The 23,018-nt window shown below is 56.0% G+C and overlaps 1 protein-coding gene across 5 annotated transcripts in view; it reads right to left on the reverse strand.

The window, feature by feature from the left end:
* Positions 1-23,018, reverse strand: part of ADAMTS14 (ADAM metallopeptidase with thrombospondin type 1 motif 14) — a 73,965-nt gene that overhangs the window by 13,961 nt on the left and 36,986 nt on the right. For 3 of the 5 annotated variants that reach the window (XR_014146303.1, XM_081824097.1, XM_081824101.1), the window contains exons 5-15: positions 17,588-17,671; positions 16,720-16,876; positions 15,997-16,102; positions 14,166-14,309; positions 13,524-13,656; positions 12,101-12,214; positions 9,887-10,035; positions 7,805-7,980; positions 5,252-5,385; positions 4,744-4,867; positions 3,360-3,440 (exon numbers count right to left, since the gene is read on the reverse strand). Coding sequence is in view for 4 of the 5 variants with exons in the window: in XM_081824097.1 (XP_081680223.1) it covers positions 3,360-3,440; positions 4,744-4,867; positions 5,252-5,385; positions 7,805-7,980; positions 9,887-10,035; positions 12,101-12,214; positions 13,524-13,656; positions 14,166-14,309; positions 15,997-16,102; positions 16,720-16,876; positions 17,588-17,671 (1,402 nt within the window). In the remaining variant the exon portion in view is untranslated. The remainder of the gene's footprint in view (positions 1-3,359; positions 3,441-4,743; positions 4,868-5,251; positions 5,386-7,804; positions 7,981-9,886; positions 10,036-12,100; positions 12,215-13,523; positions 13,657-14,165; positions 14,310-15,996; positions 16,103-16,719; positions 16,877-17,587; positions 17,672-23,018) is intronic. The other 2 variants (XM_081824098.1, XM_081824099.1) reach the window with 2 other exon arrangements.

The raw sequence follows: 23,018 nt of genomic DNA on the forward strand, positions 1-23,018 counted from the left end.
GGGAAAGTGGTCTGAATGCAAGATCAAACCAGCCACGACGTTCCCTTAAGCCAAAGCCCTTCAATTCTTCAGGGCTGAGAGAGGGGAGGAAGCCGGAGAAGAAAAGTTGGAAGCTAGGAGAGGTTGGTTCTCAAGCCATCTCCATAACAAAGAAATGCAAGGAAAGGCATCAAGTGCTGATGGAGAAGCTGGAGCGAATTATCCAGAAGATCCAGCTGAGATCATTCATGAGGGTGGCTATGCTACACAACACATTTCCAATGCAGATGAGACAGTCTCCTCCTGAGAGATGCCATCTAGGCCTTCCATGGCCAGAGAGGAGCTTCCACGGATCATCACGAGGCCAATGGAGGTAATGAGTGAAAAGTCCCAGCTCAAGGCCCAGCACAGGGCACACAGTAACAGCCCGATTCTCTTCCCCTCATTTCCTTTCAAAGAATCCACGTCCCCAGATTCCAGGAGAGTCTAATGAGTTTGGGCAGGGCCTTGGCCTTCACCGCCAACACCGCTACCTGTCCTGGACTTCTCCGGAGAGCACGTACCCTGACAGGCAGGCGCACGCACACACGCATGCACATTCACTCACATGTACACACCTTGCATGTTTTCACTGAGGGCACGCTGTGGACCTCACACGTGCGTAATCACACGATGCATGCTGACATCAGGTTTCAGTTCCACTCCCCTGCCTGCCCAACCCTGTGGAGCTCTAGCCTGCCAGGGAACTCACCCAGTAAACACACAGGCAAGTGTCCCTGTGCTGAACCTGCCCTGGGTTTTGGGAGCTTCTGCCCGGACCCCTACAGAAGCCCACATGCAGCCTCCATGGAGCCCTCCTCACCTCCGGAGGATGGAGGAGGAGACTTGGGCAGGCAGGGCATGGGGGGCCGGGAAGGGGTGGGCCGAGGAGGCCCAAGGGGCTGCTAGTATTATGGAATCATCTGGGGGGGGGTGGAGCCGGAGGTGTGTCTGCAAGCTCCACCCTCTTCTTGGAGTAAATGAGTCTCCTCTCCTTGCCCCGTTCCCCTCTTGGCCCCTGTTCCGGCAAAATACCCCGGAGCCAGACAGGCAAGTGGGCAGGGAGTTGGCCAAGCCAAGCCCTCCAAACTCATACTCCCCCGTGCAGAGCGGTGTGGGGGGCAAGGGCATGGGGCTGGCAGACAGGAGATCCCGGCCCAGACTGGCTCACTGTGTGGGTGAATCGGGGAACACAGAGGGCCCATGAGACACTGTGGGCCTCAGCTGCTCCTTGTGCCTCTTGCCCATTTGCACTACACCCTCTCAGGTGCCTTCCAGAGCAGGTTAAGGCTCGATCACAACTGTGTCAGTGTAGATGTATTCCCCAGGGGGTGCAAGTTCCCCAGGACACTTTAAAATATTTTCTATTATTTTGATGATAACCTAAAAACATGACTATCAGCATTTTTGTAATATACGAGCCTGCCCAGAGATGTTAGGTTTTGTGTTCGTGTTTAGGAAGAGTTGGTGACAAGCAGTGTGACCATGTGGGCATAACAGGTAAGAGGGGCCTCTGGGATATGCTGAGGCCCAGCAACATCATGGCACACATGCCCTCTGTGAGGGGTCTGAACACAGACAAGTGTGGGAGACCCCAGCCACTACCCAACGTCGGGACAGCAACCTTCCCTGCTTGCTCATTGAGACCCTGCTCCAAACCACGCTTATGTGGTTTCAATTGACATGTAATTCACATACCACACACTCAGCCTTTTAAAGTGTGGACTTCAGTGATTATTGGACCACTATCCGATTCCTGAAGACACTTCATCACCCCCATTTGCAGCCACTCCCATCCCCTCCCACAGGCCAGCCCGAGCACCATGAACCTGCCCTCTTGTCTCTCTTGATTTGCCTGTTCTGGAGGCATTCATTTTTTTTTAAGATTTTATTTATTTATTTGACAGAGAGAGAGCAGGAGAGCACAGGCAGGGGGAGGAGCAGAGGCAGAAGCAAGCCCCCCGCTGAGCAGGGAGCCCGATGTGGGGCTCAATCCCAGGACCCTGGGATCATGACCCGAGCCAAAGGCAGTCACTTAACTGACTGAGCCACCCAGGCACCCCTGGACACATTTATTTTTTTAACTACCAACTTAGTTTCAGCACAAACAGAACACAGCAAACAAATGAACACAAAAATCTCTCCCATTACATTAATGTTCTCAATTTGAATTTTGTCCATTTATTTTGGGGCCCTCATTTTTTTTTTTTTTAAGATTTTATTTATTTATTTGAGAGAGAGAGAATGAGAGAGAGCACATGAGAGTGAGGAGGGTCAGAGGGAGAAGCAGACTCCCTGCCGAGCAGGGAGCCCGATGCGGGACTCGATCCAGGGACTCCAGGATCATGACCTGAGCCGAAGGCAGTCGCTTAACCAACTGAGCCACCCAGGCGCCCCTCGGGGCCCTCATTTTTAATCTCTCTTGGTTTTATAGTTGTATAACTATTTTAAGGGGTGATTTAGTGATTGTGTTTAAGTGTCATTATAATAAGAATAATTTAAGGGTCCATGTGGCAGACTGCAAAAATGGCTACAAATTCCTCCTATTCCAGTGTTCACACCTCCTTGAACTGTGACTCTAACATACTTCCCACCAAGAGATTGTCGGTTTCTACCCCCTGAGTCTGGGCTTGGCCATGAGACTTGCTTGGGCCAATGGGACATTACAAAGCATGACACAAGCAGAGACCTGGCAAGTGCTTGCACGCTGGGGCTTGCCTGCTCTTGCCCCCACTGAGGACCATGTGACAGACACCATGTGCATAATCCCAGGCTAGCCAGCTGGGGACATGGCCCTGTCACCCCCATCACCCCAGCTGACCACCAGTACCAACCGGCATCTAACGGACCCACCAGATGTTGCCTTTGCATGAGTGAGTCCAGGCAGAGGAAAAGAAGCAGCAAGAGCTGAGCCCAACCCAAACTGATGGCCCACAGAACCATAAGCTAATACAAACACTTGCTTAAAACCATAAAGTTTTGGGATGGTATGTTACACAGCAAAAGGTGGCTGATACATTCTATGAAAATCGTTTTCCTTTAAGAGGTATGCACGATTAATCAACAGTGGCTGCCCCTGGGGAAACAAACAGCTCCTGCAGGGCAGAGATGGGAGGAAAATCTTTGCTAGATCCCCTCTCACATCTTGTGAAATTTGAACCATGGAACAGGTTGTCTATTCAACATAAGCAAAAAAAAAAAAAATTAAGGGTTCCCTGCCATTATTCGAATATGTGAAATCTCCCCTGCATTAGACTCTCTCCTCTGCCCTCCTGGCTTTCCCACAGCTGAGGGCAAGCCCGAGGGCCTGGCAGCCCCTCTCCCAGCTCCCCAGCACTCACCAATGCGGTGGGGGACCTTCTCCAGCTCCTCAATCTGGATGTGCCTGGCACCTGCTGGGATCTGTACCAGTTTGAGAGTTCCTGCCACAGAGAAGGATCCGTGAAGCATCTTGAACTGGTGGCCCGTCTGCCCAGCAGACCCCATCACCCATGCCCCCTGGCCCCTAGCACATCCCCAAGAACCTGTTTCCTCATCTGTAAAATAGGAACGGGCCCTTGTCCACAAGGTGCTGAGAGGGTCAAATGAGATGCTATTGTTTAAATGCTCTATCAAGTCTAAGGGCTGCGTGGGGTGGGGGTGGGGGGTAAGCACGCATGCACATTAGTTACTATTATTCCCCACTTTCTTGAGCCTCCTTTTCTCTTCTGATGTCCTCTCCCCCTTTCTTCTCATACTGTAAGGGACATTGCATCTGGCTCCTTGCTCCTGGTCCATGGGCTCCCAGGATGCATCTTGCCCCAGTACTCAGAGCTCAAGTCCAGAACCATAGCATCCAATACCACTTTAGATTTCATGCACAGGAGCCAGATTCCTGGCGGGACCTGGGCCAGCGGGAGAGGGATAGGAGACTCTAACCCTCCCAAAGGGTTTGGGGACAATGACCAGTACGCCCCAGGCAGACAGCTCTGTGGACAGCCATGGAAGCCAGCCCATAGTGGCAACGGGGTGGCAAACTCCCTAGGGTGGGAGGAATTCAAAGCAGAGGGAAAACAGTCTCTGTCACCATGGCCCTCCCAATCCCAAACCTGGAAACAAACCTCTCTTAAAGCCAACAACCTTGCCCCCAAAAGGAGAGGCGAGGCAAAGCTGTGACACTCCCAAAGGGGAAATGGATCTAATTTATCCTAGAGTGTAAAGGACTAATACCTGGCCCTTTTCATCAGCCAAGTGTGGCCAGACTGAAGGTGGGAGGGAAGTCAAGGAACTCAAGGTACTAGGAGTTCAAAGCAGGAGGCGCCACAAGTTTACCAAAAAAGGGAGAGAGGGAGGAGAAAAAACATTCCAGTCCAGTCTGGGCTACCTCTTCAGACCTATCTGAGCTCTCACTCCCCCTATCAGTCCCTGGGCCAAAGAGATGGGTGAGCTCCTATCACAGCACACTGGCCGGCAGGAAAATGCTTCCAGGCTCCTGGGCCCAAACGCAGGCAGCACACACTGGAAGGAGAGGTGGCCAGCTGTGGCTTCTGACTCCGCCGCCTAGGGCCTCATGGGAAGGTGTAGAGGCAGGTTCCAGGTGCCTCCCCCCACCGCCCCCCACCCCACCCCGCACTGTGGCCCAGCAGAGGAAGGAGGGCCCGCCCAAGGGACTCAGGCTCAAGGGACCCCTGGCCAGGCCAGAACCCCAGCCACTCCTGGTCATCTCCCCAGCGCGAGGCTGCTCACCTGCCTGCTTGGAGGCCTTGCCCAGTGTCCCCTTCACAGTCCTGCAGTGAGAGTTGTCGCCGCCACAGACCCCGCACTTGTCATCTGCCTTCATGGATCCCACCTCCTTGTCACAGCCAACAGGCTGAGGCCAGAAGGGGAGCTCAGCAGGAGAAGGCTCCCATGCCCCCCGTTACCATCCCCAGGCCGGCAGCCCCTGACTCCCTCCCTGGTCCCCAGGCCCCACAAGGTGACCATAGACCAAGAGGCACTCCTGGACAGGTCTCTGCCACAAACTCTCCATGTGACATGGACAGGTCTTAAACCTGGCCACTCCTCTTCCCTTGAATGGGGCTGGGTAATAACCCCTTTCTAGCAACCTGGGATTATGCTGAGGACCAAGGGTGTCACGGGTGGAGCAGGCAAGGAGACGCTGGTCTCCCCAGGGAACAGAAAGAGGGGCAAGCAGTGCAGCCTCCAGTCTCCCTGGCGAAGGCAGAAGGTGGGGGGCCCAGAGCAGGGGACCTACCACACACTCGCCGCGGGCACAGACGCTGTATGGGTCCCGGTAGCTGCAGCGTGTCCCGTCGTGGACCACCTGGTTCATGAAGACCACGTCCCCTGTGTCCTCCGACTGGCAGATCAGCTCACACTTCTGGGCATCTGTGGACAAAGAGACCATGCTGAATTCCCAGCCGTGCTCAGAGAATGTGGGCTGGCCCAGGAGGAGAGCAGCGCCCGTTCAGAGCAGGAAGCTCCTGGACCAGCTCTGGGTGCTGGGGGGAGCTCTGGGGGTGGAGCTGGGGCTTAAAATCCCTGCTGTGTCACTTATTAGCCTAGTGACCCTGGGCAAATTATCAGACCTCTCTGAGCCTCAGTTCCTTATCCCTGACCAATAAAATGCCACATAGGATGTTAAAGAAAATCAAGTGATAAAATAATAGTAATAACAATAATAAGCCAACACTTAGTGAATGCTTACTAAGTGCCAGATACTTCCAAAACCTTTACACGCTTTTTTTTTCTTTTTCTTTTTTTCCTTTTTTTTTAAGTAGGCTCCACGCCTAATGTGGGGCTTAAACTCACAATCCTGAGATCAAGAGTCACATGCTCTACCGACCGAGCCAGCCAGGTGCCCCTACACACTCTGGATGTAAAATTTCAAATGTTTTTTGTGAATGAACTCAATTAAATTTTTCAATACCATAAGGAAGTAAGTTCTAGCATTGCAGAGGAGGAGACCAAGGACCAGAGAGGTTAAGAAACTTGCTCAAGGCCACACACACACTAAGTAGAAGAGCCAGGATCCTAAGCCAGGCAGTCTGGCTTGATTCCTACACTGACCTCTCCATACACTTCCCCAGTCACATGTATGATGGTGTATCTTCACATGTTTGTAAACATTAGAAGGCTGTGTGAAGGTAAGGCAGAACAGGGATCTGGGTTTGGGTTTGCCAAATGAAGCTGCAGTGAGAGAGGACAGGAGATCCTTTCTAATTCTAACATTTGATTGTTCTCTTCCCTATCTGGGCCATTGATGTGCTAAAAAGAAGGTTCCAGAGAACATATAAACATTTGCTACGTTTCTTAGGAAAAAGGAAGTTGGGGCTAGATAACTTTCTGGAATTTGTCGAAAACTCCTGGGAAAATCCAAAGTCCAAATGCCCCAGGGGCCTTGAAGCCCCTCCCTACAGGGGCTTATTTGGATCTGAGTGGATCTGCAAGGCTTTCAAAGCAAGCCACCCCCCTCAGCCAAATTTTTAAGGAACCATCTGGCTCCTTGCTCCTGGTCCATGGGCTCCCAGGATGCATCTTGCCCCAGTACTCAGAGCTCAAGTCCAGAACCATAGCATCCAATACCACTTTAGATTTCATGCACAGGAGCCAGATTCCTGGCGGGACCTGGGCCAGCGGGAGAGGGATAGGAGACTCTAACCCTCCCAAAGGGTTTGGGGACAATGACCAGTACGCCCCAGGCAGACAGCTCTGTGGACAGCCATGGAAGCCAGCCCATAGTGGCAACGGGGTGGCAAACTCCCTAGGGTGGGAGGAATTCAAAGCAGAGGGAAAACAGTCTCTGTCATCATGTTCCGGAGAGGTCTGTGCCCTGCTGGGCAATGGACAGGCCTCTGAGGTCCCTTCCAACCTGAAGATTGTCATTCTAAATACGAGCTGAACAACCAAGGGTCTTGCAGTTAATCCTTTGGAACCAGGGCTCCAAAGAGGAGGCCCTGGGCTCAGGAGAGGAAAGGCCATTCTAGTAGGTGCCATCTGAGGCTGAGGGCTGCAGGGTAGGGGTTGAACATCTGTCCATCAAAGGACCATAGAGAGGCTGGCAGGGGGAGTGGACACAGAGGACCGTGAGGGGCCCCTCCAGCCTGAAGGCTCTAAGACGCCTCGAACCCCAGCCCTTCACTGGCATCTCTCTGCTGCTAAGAGAGCCGTCAGTGGAAAGGCTCCAAAGCACACAGGTCCTGGCACTGACACTTGGTCCCAAAATTCAGTTCCTCTGCATGAGTCCTGGGGCCTGTGTCTGTCCCAGAGCAGCCTGGAGGGAGTCAGTATCAGGATCCCAGAGGCTCTCACCTGCCTGCCTTTTAAATCCTCTTCATTACCTGCTATAACAGTAGCACCGTCAGTAAAACCTAAAAATATGGGATGTGATAGGACAGAGCCTCTCGGGATGGTGGTTACGCAAAGCCAGGGTGCGCGCACTTGTAGAGGGCCTTCCCGTACAGGTTCGGGCCCGGGCGAGAGGCACCAACCCAACAGCCAACACTGCTGCCCACCCCAACGGCACCTCTGGGTGAAGGGCCCCTGATTCTAGGTGGTTTCCCTGCCAGAAAACCGTCAGCATAAATACATAAATCAGGGATGGCTTTCATGAGGTCCGTTGGCCCCAAGGCACACAAGACAAGGGCCCGCACAGAGGTGTATGGCAAGCCTGCCCACTGCATGTCCCTTTTGGTGCCCCAACTGTCCCTCTACCTCCACTGGTGGCCCCAGGCATGGGAGACGCACCTGGGAAGACATGGACCCAGCAGACGCCCAGGGACATGGCAGGGGGCGGGGAGCCACTCACCGTCTTCAGGCTCGTAGGGGAGCCAGCTGTGCTTGGCATTCCGGTGGATGTAGTAGGAGTTGCGCTTGGCACACTGCTGGGCCCGGAAGTCCTCGTAGGGCCCCGGGCACTCCTCGCTATTGCATATCTGGTACTGGAACTCGGGCCCTGAACACAGGCGGCCTCCGTAGGCTGGGCTGTGGCAGGCACAGAGGGACAGGGTGACTTTGCCGGAAGGCTGGGAGGGCCAGGCTTCCCACATGGCCACCCATGGCAGCTCAGCCTTTGAGAGGAACATAAAGAGGCTCTTCTAACTTATAAACTAGAGAGGGACCCCCCCCCACCCAGTGGGGGCTGCTGTGGTCAGAGTCCTTCCAGATTCCTCTTACTCCACCCCTTGGGCACATGCCACCTGTCCCACTATGCGGGGAGGAGGAGAGCTGAGAAACAGGGCAGGGGGGTGGATGGCGGGGACAGGGATGACTAATGCTCTCCCACTGGGCTGGAAGAGAAACCAGTCTTATTCGTCTTTGTATATGTTTTCAACCATCGCACAGGGCCTGGCAGACAGTAGGCGCTCAAAACGTGCCTCCACAATTCCGATTTGCGTCCACTTCCACTTCACCTCATAATAAAGTAAGGAGTGGTAAAGAGAGATCTGGATCTGGAACGAGAAGGCTGTGCTAGGTCTAACCCCAAGTCCCGCCTTTGCAAATCTCGGCTGAGTCACCTAGCCTTATTGAGCCTTAATTTCCTCTTTAACGGTGGGACTGGGATACCTCTTCTCTTACCTGCCTCCTGGTGTGTCTGTTGAGAATAAATAAGAAAAGGTATTTAAAGCCATCTGTATTCTCTTCTCCATTACATGAAGAGGATTGGGTAGGATTATCGATGCAAAGTTTCCAAGCATAGGTTCCTGGTACTGTGCTCCCAGAGCTAGCGGCATCACATGGGTGTGTGCACGGAAGTGCTCAGCATCCCCCCCATCCCACCTGGCATGAGAGAGTGCTGGATACACTGTACCAATTATCATAACAGCAGCTGCCATTTATTAGCGCTTAATCTGGGCTGGGCATAGTGCTGAGAGTACCCATATTATGTCACTTAAGCCTCATACAACACAAAGAGTTAGGATTATAGAGGAGTTTGCTAGATGGCAGCTTTGATCAAGGGGATAACCATCCATCTAGATTGGAAGGTAGTTTACTCAGAGTGGGCCTCACAGGGCCTTTCTCCAACCCGGGCTTTCATACCCCCAACAGGTGGCAGTTACAGGGCAGTTCATTTGGGCTCATATTTATAAAAGGTCAGCACAGCCAGTGGACACGGGATCAGGCTGCGACAGGCAGTAGTGAGCCTCCCATCCCCGGAGGTAAACAGCAGAGGACGAAGGATCCCTCCTGAGGATGCGAGGGCGGATGGCCACTACCAAGCCACAGCATCCAAGGGCACTGCTATTCTGCGGAGGCTGGGCACCCCTGGTTCCTGGAGCCTGCTGACCCACACGGCCGCCCCTGGCCGGCCTCCATCTAGCCCGAGCCTGTTCCGACCGGGTGGCTTCAGCCTGGGACAGGGAGGCCAGAGCCAGCTGGCACTCGGAAGTTCCAAAACCATGGGAGGGATCCCCACAGAGGGAATAAAAGGGGGAGACACAGACTGCTCCCCCAGACTCCTGGAATTTGGGTGGGGCAGTGAAAGGCAGGATTTGATGACAGAAAGAGGTAAGTGAAGGAAAATCAGTGGAAGTTTTGTTTCATATGGCAAGAAAGCAAACATGGCTACTGAGCATTTAGATCAGTGTCTTCTCAAAGCTTAGCCAGAGGATCAGGGTCCTAGGCCCACTCAGAATCTTCCATACACGAGAGTTTGAGAATCACTGGTTCAGACCGATTCTCAGATGCCACACCCGATGGGAGACATCAGGCCCAGCCCCACCCCACCCCAACAATTCTGGGTCCTCACCAATAGAATACAAACCACCTGCAGGGGTCCTTCTCTCTAGTGTCCTGCCCTCACCTCTCCCCACGTGCCTTCCTCTCCCAGCCCCTCAGGCCTGGGGGCAGGGGGTCCCCTGCCCTGCCCACCTCAGCCAAGAGCACTCACAGGGGATTGTCACAGCTCCGGCTGCGGGATTGAACCCCGCCCCCACATGACCGTGAACATGACCCGAACTTGGTCCAGGAGCTCCAGCCTCCATCCTGGCCGTAAGTCTGCTCCAACGACTTCCAGATGCAGTGACCTTTGAAGCACCACTGGGATGGAGCAGACGGAATGAAGTTACCCTGGGGCCACCCAGCCTGCTAGGGAGAGTGCCCCATGGTGCACGTGGCTGGGGGCACCACAGGTGAGCCCAGAGCAAAGGACATTAAGAGCACGAGCCTCAGAGTTGCACAGAATCCCACCCCTACCATGAGCCGAGTGGACCTTCAGCAAAGGGTTCCCCTTTCTGAGCCTATCCCTCCAGTGAACAGTGTGCCTAACAGCACCTGCCCACAGGTCTGCTGGGAGCCTTGAAGGAGATCATGCCTGGCACGCACAGCCCTCCAAAAATGGCAGACAGTATTATCAATGACGATAATAACTGCAGTTAGTTGGCTTAACACTCCTGGAGAAAAAAAGAACTGATCGGGAATAGAAGACACAATCTTTCCATGCTATCTAGAGGCAATCTTGACTCTGTACCTAAAAATCCCCTTGCAGGGGCCACACAGGCAGGTGTGTTTGTGGGAGGCAAGCCAGACCCACCGGGAGGTCTACCCATGCACAAATGGAGGGAATATTTGAATCGAGTCTAAGAGGCCTGGGTTTGAATCCCTGCTCAGCCATTAGAAGCTGTGTGTGACTTTGGCACAACTTCCCCTTGCTGAGCCTCAGTGTGCTCACCTGTTAAATGGAACTGTTCTAAGAACTGAAAGCAAGAACATCTACAAAGGCCCTAGCTTGAGGCCAGGCATAAAGGCGGGCTCAACCAAAGCAACTCGCTTCCCTTCTCCTGCAGGGCAACAAGTGAGAAGGACAGCAAAGCTCCCTGGGTCTTTTTCAAGAGAAAGCTGCGTGGTTCTCAGCCTTGGAGTCACCTGGGGAACTTTTAAAACGCCAGATGCCTTCACTCCACCCCAGACCAACTGAGTCAGGATCTCTAGGGGTCGGGATTTTTTAAAGACGTGGCAGATACTTTCTGTATCATAAAAATCGCTCCGGTCGAGTGCACAAGTCAGTGAGTTTTCACAATTTACAGCCTTGTGCAACTGTCACCACATCCAATTTTAGAACATTTCCATCACCCCAAAGAGATCTCTCATGCCCATCTGCAGTCACTCCCTGCCCTGGGGGGTGGGGACTCGGAAAGCTCCCCAGATGGTTCCAATATGCAGCCAAAACTGAGAGTCATGGATTAACTGTCACGTGAAATGGTGACGGAAGTTCCTGGAACTCTGGAAACACCTGGAGCAGGTATACCGAGTCTCCAGGATAAGAGCCCACCAGGCGCAGAGCCCACTGGGCCCGTGCAAAGCCACGGGAAGCCCCAGCCATCTGTGAAGGGGCAGACCCCCCCGCCCCCCCACACACACATATGTGCTGGGTGGGTGGAGCCTGGTGAGGGCAGAGGGCAGAGGGCAGGCTGGAGGGGGGCGTCCCGTGGCTGGGCTCCCAGCTGATGCTGAGTAAGCCTAGAGCCTCTCTCAACGCCCTGCTTCTGCCCTTTGCTCTCACGTGACGTCAGAACCACCTGAGGAGTGGAGAGGCCACTTGATCAGGGGTCAGCAGGACCCAGAGAAGTGCCACGAGTGGCCTACAGGCACCACAGAGATCAGGCTCAGGGCCAGCGATAGAGCAGAGGTGGGTTTCAGACCCCAGGTCAGGGCTCTCAGACCCAGCCATGAGACCCCCAGGACAAATGAAGCCCTGACACACATACACACACACACACTCAAGGGGGCAAACACATGCCCGCACATATGTGAAAGGCTGGGTCTGGGGCAGGGGAGGCAACACGTGTGTGGGAGAAATTGCGTGGTGGGCCAGGGAGGGCAAGCAGGACACCTGGAGTCTTCCCTCCCCCCCTTCTTTGACTCCCCAAGTTCCTTCGCCTGCCTGCCTGGGCCTCATTCTTCTCATCTGTAAAATGGAAGTAAGCCTTCCTGCCGGAAGGGCTGGAAGAGAATGCCAAGCTCTGCACACTGTGGTGTGGGAGGGAGGGTGTGAACATAGGAGTTCATGGAGGGGCTCCATGCATGCCATCTGCACACCCACGCCTGGGGGACGGGGGCTCCCGGGGACCCACACAGTCCTGCCGCAGCCCCAGGCCCCAGGTACCTGGCCAGGTGCACACTCGGTCCCGTCCAGGGGGGGCCCCTTCTTGGTCTTGCAGAAGTACGGGTTGTCGGGGTGGCTGCACCACAGCTGCTTACAGGGTTCAAAGGTCTGGAACTGCGCGGGCAGGGGAGAGCGGTCACGCACTCAGGTTCCAAGTCGTCCGGGGGGCAAAGAGCAGTGGCGGAGAGAGGGGAGGGCTGTGGTGGGCGCTGGGGCCAGAACACGGGGAGGGACGCAGGCAGGTCCACGCCCTCAAACTGGACCCCACTTTAATGGCCTCCAGGGACCCCCGACTCTCTCCGGCGGGGGAACCGAGAAGGGGCAGGCCACAGCCCACACTCCCCTTGTTGCCTCCCAGGCCTCCCTCCCTGCCTCTGAAGAAGCCGCCGTGCCACTGGGCAGGGACTAGGGTTTGAGGCTCCGGGGACGCTTGGGCCTGCCAAGCCCCTTGAGCCCAGTGCACATCAGGGCCTTCAAAGGGCTGCCGGTCTGGCCCAGACCCCAAGACACCCAGACGAGGCCAGGACTCCCACCCGCCTCTGGTCTCACCAGGCTGTGCCAGATGTTGGTGACCTCCTGTTTCATGTTGTCCAGGAGAGCCCAGATTGTTCTCTCCTATGATCCCCTGCCAGCCAGACCAGCGTCCTACAGATACAGCCCTTGGGCACTGAAATTCCACATCCCAGGCTGTTTCTCCCCGCCTAGCTCAGAGACCATGTGTCCCCATGTGGCCTGAGCAGCGAGAAGGGGCTCCTGGTCCTGCAGGATGTGAGCCTCTGCCAAGGCCCTGATCAGCGGCTGTCTGGTTCTCTCCTGGGGGGCTCCCCAGTGCCAGGCTCTCTCCTGCCCTGTTCTGCAGGGTAAGGAAGGGCTATGCTCCCTGTATCTATCTCCTAGGCATGGGGTGGGGAGGAGAGAGCATGCAATTGACCCCCTGGAGAGAGATTATGTGGGGACACAGGAGATTTTCCCTAGGGTGACAAATCAGCCCAAAACATCCTCTCAAACCCCGCAGAGTAGATGGAGACAACTATTAGTCCAGGAGGCCAGAGCCCAGCCCCTGATGTGACAGAGGGGCTGCCCGGCAGGTAAGTTCCCCAGTAACCCACCCAGCCAGGACCCCATCAGCCACCTGCCCTCTCTGTTCTACTCTGTCCCATCTTTCCCAGGACTAAAGCATCCTCCAGCCACTGCACAAACCTGCCTCCGAGCGTGGGACTGGGTAGGGCAGGTATGTAGTAGAAGGCGGCAGGGCCGGGCCCTGGTCACCCTGCATCCCCCCACGGCAGGTAGCACCAAGCCCGTGGGCCCATCACCAGGCCACCTGGCCAGCTGGGAGGGAGGTGCTCTGCGGAGGCCCAGCCGGGGTCACAGGAGGACAAGGCCCTGGCACCCCAGCAGGCAGAGGCCGGTGGGAACTTACCGCAGAGCAGGTGTGGTATCCGGAGCCGAAGTCAAAGCGGCATTGCTCGTCCATTGAGTAGTCAATGCCCGGCAGCTCCGGGGGCCGGGGCCAGGCAGGCGCAAAGGGGTCATCGAGGAGGCAGTCGTAGGAGCTGCCGGTGGAGACAAGGAAGTGAGCCAGGCCGAGGCAGGAATTCCCACGCCCTCCTGTCCTGGAGGCGGGGCTTTAGGGAGCAAAGGCGGCCTGCAGGACTCAGCCCCTGCTGCCCTCTGCTAGGTGCTCGCTGTGTCTTCCAGGGAGGAAGGGCCCGTTCCAGAACAATCAGAGGGCTCACTGCACTGAGGGAAGGAAAGGCAGCCTGCCACACAGGACGTACTGGGGGCCCTGGCCAGCTGCCGCATGAGGTTAGTGACAGTCTCTCTGCCCCCACCTGCCCCACCCAAATCCACTCTGCCCCCATTCTTTGCCTTGAGCTCCAGGGTCTAAAGCTTGTCCTCGGCCTCAATGTCCCTGGAGGCCCAGGAGCTGAGCAGCAAGGCTGGGAATGGAGCGCATGTTGGGGGCAGGGTGGTCCTGGGACGGAGATGGCTGGGGGGCGGGGGAGATGGAGTGGCAGGCTGTGTGCTCCCCTGTCCCCAGCCCAGAGTGGAGGCAACCTACGGGAGGTAGCGGCTGAGCTCCACTTTGCTGCAGCGCGACCAGTGGAAACGGTGGAAGGCAGCCTGCACCAGGGGCGCCATGACGCTGCCCAGGCTGGTCTCGTCCGCACAGCCGTTCCCCTGACCATCATGCTCCATGCCGAGCCTAGAGGGTGGGGGTGGGGTACAGAAGGGAGCCCCGAGTCACGCTAGGGAGCCGGTCCCTGTGAAGGCAGTAGGAGAGCATGCCCTGACCAGGCTTCAGACTGTTACTCCTGGCCTCAGTTTCCCCACCATGCAGAGGGGAGGCCCACCCCTCTGGATGGAAGCTGAGGCCCCACCCTGCTCCCCAATGGGGCTGGACTCATTCTGCCCTCCTGCCCTCTCCTCAAACTCCACCCACATCCTCAGGGGTTCCAAGGCCCACTCAAGCCCCACTCCTCCCCATACACCCTCCCTGGTCACGACTCCCAAGGGCTGACCTCCCACAGCAGGGGCCACCTGTCCCACCATTAACGACTCGCAGCACCAGGCCCAAGGCCTGCAAGTGCAAGGACCAGGTCTCACTCATTTGGCTCAGTTCAACCTCATTTCCTGAGTATCTGCATGCCAGCTTTTAAGCTTTTCCAAGACCCTGCAGAACTGAGCACAGAGCTTTGTGCGTGGTACACACCTACCATAGCGATAGTTTAAATTGTAAAGTCTGTTTTGTATCATTCGTACTGAATGCCAAAGCCCAGAGGCTCTAAATTCTCAAATACTCCCAGGTGGCTGCGTCTGGCCTTGACCACCAGACAGACACGTGGACCTCTAAGGCTGTCCTTGTCTCTCCCCAGGGAGAGCCTCTGCTACATGAAGAGTGGAGCGCCGCCCCCCCCCCCCCGCCTCCCACACACAGGAGGACAAACCCCCAGCTCTAAAATATGAGGCACCATGGGCTTCCGGGAAAGGAAGGGACTCTTGAGGTTCCCCGCGTGCCAGTCAGGAGGGAGCTGGGGCCCCAGCGAGGGGTGGAGCTTGCATGGAGTCCACAGGGGCCTCCTGGGCAGATAGGGCTGGTGTGGAGAGGGGCACGGCAGACAGCAGGTGCCAGACCCCCTCCGGGCTGGCCCACCCCTCTCCTTCCCAGGTCCTTCACCTGCAGGGGAGGGGCCGGGAGTGTGTCCCTCAGTTCTGCCCAGTGGGGGGACGAGGCCGGCAGGCATGACTGTAACATGTGCGCGTTACCAAAGGACAACCTGGATGACAGTGGCATATTTGCTTTCTCCCGGAATGTAGCTTCTCTGGCCTATTCTCCACTACAGTCCATTCCTACCACAGGGCCTGGTGCACAGTGAGTGCTCAAGAAATACTGGTTGAATGAATGAATGGATATGCTCTAAACAAAATCCAGGTCCAGAGACCAAGCAAGCCGGCTGCCAGCCTGGCCCGAGGCCTGAGCCTATGAGCGCCTGTTTACGATGGGCTCAGGCCAGCGCTGCAGCAGCCGTTTGGGCTGGAACGGCTCTTGGGAGGGCCTCAAGTTGTGGATGGGATGAGGGATAGAGGCCATCCAGAGAACAGACCACTGCCTATGATGGGACACGGCATCTACCTGCCCAAAGGCAGGGCCACATCTGGTCCTCCATGGCCCTGGGATGTGGGGGCTGGACCCAAGGCAGGCCCAGAATTGCCATCTGGGCCCTGGGGCTCCCTCCCCATCACGGCTGGGCACACTGCATGGGCAGCTCCTCTGGCATCTCCCAGGATGGGGGGGGTGGGAGCCCGATCTGGGATTAAGCCACCCACACCCGCAGAACTCCTCGGAGCTCCCAGCGCAGCAGGCCCTCCCGGCGCCGCTTACGCACACTTACACATGGCCAGTCTCGTGGGCCACCACAAAGGCTGAGGAGAAGCCGTCCTCGTGGTTGAGGGTACAGCTTCTCAGGGGGTGGCACATGCCAGTGACAGGTGCATACCCTGCCGGGGAGAGGGAGAGAGGGCAGACAGAGGTCACAGGAAGGTGAGGCAGGACTCCGCGAGGTCTGTGCACAGCCAGCCACTGTAGGGACATGCTGACGTGGTCACTGTCAGAGGGTGTCTGGAGGAAGGAGGATCTTTGCAAAGTCTGTCCCCCTCCCAATAGCAGAGCAACCTGAGCCAAATGCTCCCACATCCTACAGCATGGAAGCTGTAGGCCCTCCCTTCAGGGCCTACAGCTTCCATGCCTCTGTCACCCCCTCCTCTGATCAAAACAGTAAGATTTCCAGATACCCCAAGCCTGTGCACACCCGACTTCCATGCCATGTCCCTCCAGCCAGCCAGTCAGTTGGTCAGTCAACAAACACACGCCATTCCCAGCCACTGGCAGGCTCAACCAAGACCGCAGGGACCAGAATGGGGACCCATTCACTTCCCCTGGTCCCCCAAGCTTGCCCACCTGTCCGGCCAGGTCCTATCTCCAGAGTCCCAGGACTCTCTCTGTTGACAGGGAACCTGGTCCCTCAAACCGCCTTGGGGTGGCTCCAGAGAGCCCGGCCCCGAGCCTGAGCCTCTGCCCTGCAGCTGCACACACCTGGCCACAGCTAAGACAGCACCTGGCGTACCTGAGGGCCCGAAGTCCTGCCGGGTGAGGAAGACCACGTGGTCATGGTGCTCTGCGTGGCTGGGATCCTGGCGCTGCTGAGAGTACGCCCAGCGACACACCTGCTCCAGGCTGCGAGAGGGGTTCCCACGCTCGATCAGGCTCAGAGACTGCGGGGGCCAAGAGCATCAACAGAGGGGCGATCACCAGAGTCCCCAGACTGCAGGGGGCACCCATCGCTCCCCTCCCACCGGCGGAGGACACTGAGGCCCGTGGGACTGCACGGACTGTCCCCGAGTAGCCCTGACTCCAACTGCTGGTGCACAGCCCTCTCCCACTTTAGGGAGTGTGCCAGGACACCTGTCTGCTGAGAACTCAACACACATTCTCTTTCATCCCTCAACTGACTTGCAAGACAGGTGTTGTGCTGAGTACTTCTTCTAGGCTTTATGTTCACGGTCTCATTTTATCCTCACGATAGCCCCTGGAGGAAAGTTCTGTTGCTACCCCCATTTGGGGGAGAATAAGAGACCAGTCTAAGATTGCAAAGCTCAGGGCCCCAGCATCCAAGCAAAGCAGGACTTGGCTCGGTCACTGCCCCACTCTGAGCCCATCTCCACATCGGTTCCTCAGGAAGAGGGATCTCCAGTTGTAAGGCTGTAGGACTGTCTGCTTATAAGTTTGGAGGGAATCCCTCAGTCCCTGCGTAACATCCCCAAATGCCCCTGAAGCCTCAATTCTAATGGTCTCAGGGTTCTGATTCTGGAAACAAAATGCTTCCTAGACACTGACCAATGGCTCTCCACCCCACAGCCAGTCCGATGCATCGGCCCCACACCACTTCTCCCTCCAAACCCTGCCTATTGGCAAGAGGGGGTTACCTGTCGGTAGCCGACCATGATCAAGCGGACCAGCGCGATGTTTATGTGGGCCCCCAGGGACTCATCATGGTAAATCTCATCCACCTGCCAGGAGAAGGGAGCATGCAATTTTAGGGGAAGCAAGCATGTGTTAAGAGCCTACCACAGAGCAGATCCTGAGCCAGGTTCCTGATCCATGTTATCCCAATTCATCCTCACTATGGCCTTAGCAGGCAGCCTTCTTATCCCTACTGTACTGATGAAGAAACTGAGGCAGAGAGAGGCAAAATGGCCTTCCCAAGGACACGCAGCTAAGGAGCTGCAGAGCTGGGATTAAAATCCTGGCCCTCCTGGTTCCACCTGTGCACTCTCTCCATGAAGCCAAGTGTGAGGGGGCCCCGGCCTCAAACTCAGCCCTCTGACAAAAACTCATCTTTCCACAGCTGGAAAGAGTCCTTCCACAAGTGTCACCCAGTCCAGGTCGCTCATCCTCATGTCCCTGTGTGTACCTCTCCAATTGCCACCGGAATCGTCTGCTTTGCAGTGCCCGGGGAACTTTTCCAGGGCAAATCCAAAGGAAAGTACACGAGGGTCTTAGAAATGCAGAGTCTCGGGCCCACCTCCCAAGTCAGAGTCTGCAATGTGACCACAATCTCCAGGGATTCTCAGCCATGGTCAAGTTTGAGGAGCATGGCATTGGGAAACTCCCTTCTTCCATAGGTCCAGGGACCCGGGGGGCCGTGCCAGGCACAGTCCACCAAAGAATGCTGTCCTCCCCATTCCTCTAATCAGGACACCCAGGAACAGTGTCCATGACAGATGGACAAGCCTCAGCCTGTCCACCCCGAAGGACAGGGAGCTCACTCTCCCCTGAGTGTCCATCTCCTGAGGATGCCCCTTGAACAATTCCAGCTTTTTTAACTAACTTTTTTTTCTGAATATAAAACATTTCACCCTATAAACTTTGAAAAGTACAAAAAAGGTGGAAGAAGAAAATCGACCGTCTGCCAGATAGATGTAGGATAACCAGTTACCGTGCTTTTTGCCGTGTGTGCGTGTGTGTGCATACGTGCGTGGGCTCATTTTACAAAACAGTAATCATACTGAATATACTGTTTATAATGTTGTTTGTTTTGTGAAACAGTATTCCGCATATTTAAAAGCATCATCTCCAATGTCTGTGTGTGATGGGCCACGACTTATGTAACTAATCGCCTCATTGAACGTAACCCCAGAGAGGAGTGACTTGCTTAGCAAGTCAGCGTCAGCACACAGCACTGGTAAAGCAATGCAGCTACTGGGGCCAGAGTCCCAGGTTCAAATCCCACCTCTGCCCTGGATTCTGGGTGGCTCAGGGCACACCAGGCAACTCCTTAGGACCTCTGTTTCTGTCCCTACAGAATGCGGATCATAATGGCCGCCATAGGGCTGGCACATGGACATCTCATGCCAACTCCGCATCTGGGAACAATGAGTGGGCCACACACCAGAGAGGCAGAAGTGGATCCCAGCCTCTGACTCCTGGCCGCACGTCTTCCCAGGACCTGGAGGGCGTTTCATACATGGCCCTGTTCTCCCTGCTTCCATCTCTCCATGCCCTGCAGCCTATGAGCAAAGTAACCAGCCGACAACCCACAAAGGGACTGCTGTCTACCCAATGGAGAGGAACAGAGCTGCCAAGGCTATATGTGAGGGTCCCACAGGGAGGGGAAAGCCAGGAGGCGACTGGAGGCCTGTTCCCGGGCCGGCCAAACACAGAGCAGGCTATGGCCACAGAGCCTGGCAGCCGAAGCTGTGTGCGCCATAGAGCCCCCACCGGCTCCCCCGGAACGGGAAGCTACCCCAACTCGGGAGCACGTGGACTTCAGAGCATCCTGTGTCAGGCTTCCTTCCGCCGGGGCCGACCTGGCACCCATGTGTGGACCCAACAGAGACCAAAGACCAGCGCCTGCTGCGAAACAGCAGGCCCCCCAACACCCCAGCACCGGGAATGACGGGAAATCCAATGGGCGGAGGCACTTCCTTCCACACTCCTCCACTCCCCAGCACACATCACGGGGGCAGAGTGCCCAAATGTGGAAGGAGATGACGTCCTTCTCAACCTATGTGCCCCGACTTATCCTAAGAGAACCGTGTGGTGGAAGGGGTGCTCCATGGTGGGGGGCCAATCGGCCACACACGCATTTTCTCCCTAACAGAATTCCAACCTATGAATTCTTTGCTCTTCTGCTGAAATAATCATCAACCTGCTGCAGGATAACTCTTACATAACCTTCACATCTCAGCCCCTCCAACTCAGAATGTGGCCTTCCTTCTACATGGGGTGTGGCAGGTGTCTCAGACCCCCTGATGTGCCCTGTAAGCACGCAGACCAAAGATGGGGTGCTAAGCAAGGCATGCTCTACACAGTCACATCTGCGCCCCACATGGACACATATAAACCCACCGGTTGCCCCCGGGGCAGGAAAAGAGAGCAGTCACTGGAATGCTTGGGTAGAGGTATGTGCAGAGCCCCTGGGCATCTGGAAATTCCCAGGGCCATTGTCTTCCTGCTCTGTCTCTCTCCAGAGTGGGCCAGGAAGATTGCTGCCAGAATCTGGCCATATCCTTTATTGCTGTCTCCACACTCAGCAGGCCAAACCCACCCATCGAAGCCTCCAGCGACTCCTGCTCCCATGGCTGGCATCTCCAGCGCAGGACACTGGGAGGTCCTCACGGTGGGATTGGGGAGGAGGCTGCCACCCCTCAGAACAGGAGGTAGAATGAGAGCCCAAGTGTCCAACACTGGTGGGGACTGAGTGGGGCCTCCTGATGCCACCTCCCACTCCTGGGTGACTGGCCTAAATGTAATACTGAGCAAGCAGAAAGGGACAGAGACAAGGTCTCTCCATCCAGAGAGACCTTGCTCAGCACAGCACAGCACTCTGAAATAATCTAGCAACCAAATGCTTCAGGTGACTGGTGGACCCAGACCCCAGGAGTTGGGGGTAAAGGAGATGGGGTATACATAGGCCAGAAGGGTCAGGGAGGGCTTGCTGGAGAACCCAGAATGAGCCTCGCCCAAGAAAGTCATGGGACCTTTGGAGGAGATGGGCAGAGGTTCTGTGCAGGGGAGAGAAAAGCAGGAATCCTGGAGCCATCAAGAGAGCCCCGAGGCCAGTGGTAATCCGGGCAGCTGAGGCAAGCCCCACCCAGGATGGGGAGTTTCTTCCCAGCCCCTGCTCACACACTCCCCAATGCATGCATGTGCTAGCCTGTTAGAAAGTTCTGGGTGTCATGAACCCCACTCAACCTGCCTGTCTGCTTCCCCCACTGGCCTCCAGTCTCTCTCTGAAAGTCCCATTGAGCATAGCTGCTCCGTTCCTGGGGTGAGACGGTGGCCACAGTCTCTGGGAGACTTCTCCCCATGCTCACGTCAGTCACATGACTTCCGGGTGGCAAGAAGAGAGAGGACGGGGCCACTTGCCAAGGAAGGGCCATCTGGTTAGGAGTAGATTTTCAACAGACATTATCAAGGAAACAGAACCTGAGACAGTTATACAGACCCCTTCAAAGGGTCTGTAGCAAAGGAAGATGGAAAGTGATCCCCAAAAGATGGCCTAAGGCACAAGAGTGGATGAATAGTTCTGAGGCGTGAGCGATAGTCTAGTCTTTTCTTATACTACATAAGAGTGATAAAAATAAAGTAATTCTATTTTACAACCTTATTCCCTCATTAAAAAAAAAAAAGGTGGGGTTGGCCCTGCCATTCCACATCCCCTGGTCTGGTCCATCTCTGGGGCCCTGGCATGCTCCCTTGCACACACCCTGATCAGCCCTAGCCCTTGAGTAGGACCTTAGGGCTTGGATTCCGCTGAAGCTGTCCTGACCGCTTGCGCAGGCCAAGGAGGTGGCTGGGCAGGGCTGCCATGTCCACCCAGAACCGCGGATGCCGCCTGGCACATGGGTCCCAGCCACAACCGTGAGCCGGGGGCGGAACCACAGCCAGGAGGCGCTGCTACCTGAGAGGCCCAGGACCTCTGGAACACACCCACAGGCGGCTCCCTGACAGGCTCTGGTCTGGCTGTGCTCTCCAGAACCAGCTCTGTCGGCCTCTGCCCTCCACGGCTGCCTCCCAAACGGCAGAAGGCAGGCCAGTGCGCCAGCTCTGGGCAGAGCAGGAATCGCTTCCCGTGGGTGTGGGCCCCAGCGTGACAGCCGCCAGACACACCCACAGGGCAGAAAAGAACACCGTGTCTGGTCTCCTTGCTTCCCCACCTCAGCCAAGTTCAATGTCATTTGCCAAGATCCCCAGGTTAGGGTTCCATGTCACGTATTGGCTTGGGACGGCCACTGGGTATGTACTAGAAAAACAAGCAAAGGTCAGGACTCTCTGGCCATGGGGAGACAAAACAGAAGAAGGGAGAAACTACACGATAATGGAGCAGAAGCTAGAAACCACTAGGGTTGGAGGAAGAGCTGCTGTTCACTGAACACCTACTATGTGCCAGGCACATGCTGAGGGCTTGCATACAACCTCACATCAACCTTATGGAGAGAGGAATTGTTCCCATTTCACAGGTGAGAAAGCCAGGGCTCAGAGAGGCTGAGTAACTCACCCAGGGCCACCCAGCTGGAAAGTGGGAGGGCTGAGATTTAAACTCAGATCTTTGTGACTCTTAGCCACTATGCCCAGCTGCTTTCCAGAACCAGCCCCTGTGGCAGGGCCGGCTGGAGTGGGGCTTCCTCTGGCCTGGGAGAGGAGAAAGTGGGTTTCCACATCCAGTAAAGAGCAACATGGCCAGGCAGGCAGTAGTTGCAAGAGCCCCTTCCCTGTTCTCCTGTAACCCTGCATGGGCAGGCCTCCTGGCAGGGGGCTGGCTTTGGAGTCAAGCCCAGGGAGCAGGAAGAAGGAAAGGAGGGTCTATTGGGGTGGGAGCTCTGCATCTGTTTTCCTGTCCAAAGGGAGGGTCAGACTCTGGGTTACAGCAGAAATGCCTGGGCCTCTGTCTAGGGCTGGAGGGGAGAGCTAGGCCCCTGGGGAGCCCATGGGAGGGCAAATGGCAGCCTTCCCTTCTGGACCAGGTCAAGATGGGCTTCTCCTTGTCCGTGCAGAGACAGGGTCCAGCGCAGAATGGTCCCTGGCCAGCCCTGGGTTCCCATACTGCTAGGGAGCATGGCTCCCGAGGAGCTCTGAGGCAGCATGTCCACCTGCCTGGTCAGCCAGGTGCAGGCAGGTTCCAGACAGGGAGGGGCCGTGCTGGGCAAGCACGACCCCGAGGTCCCAAGCCCACCCCCTGCTCAAGTAGGAGAGGACATGAACTGCCACCGAAGGAGGGGCTGATACAGCCACGGCTCCTGCCCACCTCCCCGCACCCTCCCAGCGACCTGCCCGGAAGGAAGTACTATCCCTTCTTTCCTTTCTAATTAGTATACTTTTGATTTTAGAATAGATTTAGATTTCTAGAAAAGC

The sequence above is a fragment of the Leptonychotes weddellii genome, chromosome 6, assembly GCF_054177405.1.
Source record: "Leptonychotes weddellii isolate Sample4059 chromosome 6, ASM5417740v2, whole genome shotgun sequence".
Classification (NCBI taxonomy): domain Eukaryota; kingdom Metazoa; phylum Chordata; class Mammalia; order Carnivora; family Phocidae; genus Leptonychotes; species Leptonychotes weddellii.